This window comes from Physeter macrocephalus, chromosome 11, assembly GCF_002837175.3.
Source record: "Physeter macrocephalus isolate SW-GA chromosome 11, ASM283717v5, whole genome shotgun sequence".
Lineage (NCBI taxonomy): Eukaryota > Metazoa > Chordata > Mammalia > Artiodactyla > Physeteridae > Physeter > Physeter macrocephalus.
The window spans coordinates 63,938,855-63,942,389 of record NC_041224.1 but is presented as its reverse complement, the minus strand read 5'-3'; the positions used below and the strand labels follow the sequence as shown (position 1 = coordinate 63,942,389).

Here is a 3,535-nt window from a genome sequence, read left to right as displayed (position 1 = left end):
GGTTTTCGCCAGGACGGTAGGAAACCCGAACGAACTATTTGGCCAGCCCCAATAATGTATGAACCTTGGATTTCTTTTTCGTGCTTTTGTGCAATGGCTAGAACTTCCAGAACAATGTTGAATAACAGTGGCGAGAGCAGGCATTCCTAGGGGGTTTCCACCAGTTGGACAATCTGGGGTTCTCCCTGGAGGGAGGGGTACCAGGACTCAGTAAGCTCTTTAAGAGTAGGTCATCACCCGGGAATCCGAACCCTTAGACGAGCACGGCTTGGGGGAGCCCGGTTAGCAGAAGCCTGTGGCAGGGCGCGGAGCTGGACCCTCCTGGGACGTCCCAAATCCGGGCCAACTACCAGGTTTGGCTCCCGGAAGGAGTGCGGGCTCCCTTTCCAGGGAGCAGAGGTGCCGGCATGGTTGCTGTTTTTCCAATAGCCCTCCGGTCTACGCAAGCTTTTGCTCTTCCGCCTACAGAGTCATCGGCCCCCGCCAAGGGGTGGGCAAGGCAGGGCCGGGCGGGCTGGCGCGGGGCCCTGCGGTGCTGGAATTCTGGGTGTGGCTGCCCTCTTGGCGCCGGGTGGCGCTGGGCTCTCCAGCCCTTCCAAGGGCTGGCGCAGAAAATGGACTTGTGGTTCGCGGGCTGCGGCAGAGATGCGCCAGGGCTAAGGAGCGTCAGGTGAGGATGGCTGGGGAAGGCTGGACCAGGCGGGGAAGCTGCGGGCAAGGGCAGCACCCACTCCCTCCCCGACTGTGGACACCCCGCTCAGGGAATCAGGAGAGGGAGGTACAGTCCCATCCCCCAGAATCTCCGTGGTCTTTCACTGGGAGAAAGGCAGGATCCGAGGTTGGTGGGGCGCTGAGCTGGCCGGTGGCCTGGGCTGCCGGCTGTGCTCGGCAGCATCCTCACTTGTGCTCAGAGGCCTGTCCTCACTGTGTCCGTCCCTGGGATGCAGTCAGCAGCGTGGGAGGAGGAAGGAGGAGCAGGCCTTTAGCACCCGAGTCTGGGTTCAGACCCCCACTAGGGCACCAAAACGGTCCTGGCTAAAGCTGCAGATCCCCTCCTTGTTGCTAAAGTTACTTAGACTGCCTTCCAGTCCTCCCGCTGTTTGGCCTCTCAGCAAACTTCACTGCTTCCCCATACCTCCTTTTTGAAGTACTCTTTCGGCTTCCATGACAACCTATACACCTGGTTTTATTCCTACCTCTTGGGCCACCCTCTCCTCATCTCCTTGGGGCACTCCTCTTCCTCTTCCACACAGTCTTTAAGTGTTGTAGTTCTTGAGGTCCCAGGCTACGCTCCTTCCCCTCCCTCTTCCCCATCCTCCTTGTGCAGATATAATTCACACACCATAAAATTCATTCTTTTAAAGTGTGCCGTTCAGTGGCTTTTACTGTATTCACAAAGTTGTGCAACCATCATCACTGTCTAATTCTGGAACAGTTTCATCACCTCCAAAAGAAACCCTATGTGCATTAGTCACTTCCCATTTCCCCTTCCCTCCAATCCCTGGCAACTACTAATCTACTTTCTGTCTCTGTGGATTTGCCAGTTCTGGACATTTCCTGTATGTGGAATCATATGATATGTGGTCTTTTGTAACTGGCTTTTCATGTAGCATAATGTTTTTAAGGTCCATTCATGTTGTAATATGTATCAGTACTTCATTCCTTGGTATGGCTGAATTATGTTCCACTGAACAGGTATACCACATGTTGCTTATCCATTCATCAGTTGGGTATTTGGGTTGTTTCCATTTTTTGGCTATTATGGTAAAAATTATCATAATGCTATGAGCATTCCATTTTTTAAAAACTTTAAAAAATTGAAGTATAGTTGATTTACAATGTTGTGTTAATTTCTGCTGTACAGCAAAGTGGTTCAGTTATACATACATATACATTCTTTTTAATATTTTTTTCCATTATGTTTTGTCACAGGATATTGAATATAGTTCCCTGTGCTCTACAGTAGGACCTTGTTGTTTATCCATTCTATATATAATAGTTTGCATCTGCTAATCCCAAACTCCCAATCCATCCCTCCTCCACCTCCCTCCCCCTTAGCAATCACAGGTCTATTCTCTATGTCTGTGAGTCTGTCTCACAGAGAAGTTCATTTGTGTCATATTTTAGACTGCACATATAAGTGATATCATACGGTACTTGTCTTTCTATTTCTGACTTATTTCACCTAGTATGATAATCTCTAGGTCCATCCATGTTACTGCAAATGGTATTATTTCATTCTTTTTTATGGCTGAGTAATATTCCATTGCATATATGTACCACATCTTTACCCATTCATCTGTTGTTGGACATTTAGCTTGTTTCCATGTCTTGGCTATTATAAATAGTGCTGCTATGAACATAGGGGCGCATGTGTTTTTTGAATTGTAGTTTTGTCTGAATATATGCCCAGGAGTGGGATTGCTGGATCATACAGGAATTCTATTTTTAGTTTTTTGAGGAACCTCCATACTGTTTTCCATAATGGCTGTACCAGTTTACATTCCCATCAACAGTGTAGGAGGGTTCCCTTTGCTATGAGCATTCTTGTACAAGATTTTGTGTGCACATATATTTTCAGTTTTCTTGGGTATATGTACCTAGGAGTAGAATTGCTGGGTCATATAGTAAACGTTTAACCATTTGAGTAACCACCAAACTGTTTTCCAAAGCAGTTGCACCAATTTACAATCCCACCAGCAATGTGTGAGGGCTCCAGTTTCTCCTTATCCTCACCAACACTTGATATGAATTACAGTCTCTCGGGGGTGTGAAGTGGTATCACATTGTGGTTTTGATTTGTATTTCCCTGATGACTAATGATGTTGAGCATCTTTTTGTGTACTTATTGGTCATCTGATATCTTCTTTGGAAAAATGTTTATTTAAACATTTGCCCATTTTTAGTTGGATTATTTGTCTTTTTATTTTTCAGTTTTGAGTTCTTTAAAAAGATTTTAATTGTGGTTAAGAAAAACACATAACATAAAATTTACCATCTTAACCATTTCTAAGTTCATTTGTACAATTCAGTAATGTTAAATATACGTATTCATATTGTTGTGCAACCAATGTCCAGAACTTTTTCATCTTGCAAAACTGAAACTCTATACCCGTTAAATAACTCTCCATTCCGCCCCCCTCCTCCAGCCTCTGGCAACCACCATTCTACTTTCTGTTTCTATGAATCTGACTACTCTTGGTACTTCACATAGGTGGAGTCATACAGCATTTATATTTTTGTGACTGGCTTTTTTCACTTAGTATGACATCTGCAAGGTCATAAGAGTTTTTACTATATTCTAGATACTAGTCCCTTATCAGATGCATGATTTACAAATATTTGCTCTCATTCTATGAGTTTCCTTTTCACCTTCTCAATATCATTAGCAGCACAAAAGTTTCTTTTTTTTTTTTTTTTTTTTTTTTTTTGCGGTATGCAGGCCTCTCTCTGTTGCGGCGTCTCCCGTTGCGGAGCACAGGCTCCGGACGCGCAGGCTCAGCGGCCATGGCTCACGGGCCCAGCCGCTCCGTGG

At 45.3% G+C, this 3,535-nt stretch overlaps 1 protein-coding gene across 1 annotated transcript in view; it reads left to right on the top strand.

The window, feature by feature from the left end:
• The first annotated feature begins 539 nt into the window (after positions 1 to 539).
• Positions 540 to 3,535, top strand: part of GRAMD2A (GRAM domain containing 2A) — a 23,251-nt gene continuing 20,255 nt past the window's right edge. Inside the window, 1 exon segment of the mRNA XM_055088083.1 lies at positions 540 to 670. Within this exon segment, the coding sequence (XP_054944058.1) occupies positions 615 to 670 (56 nt within the window). The 5' untranslated portion in view covers positions 540 to 614.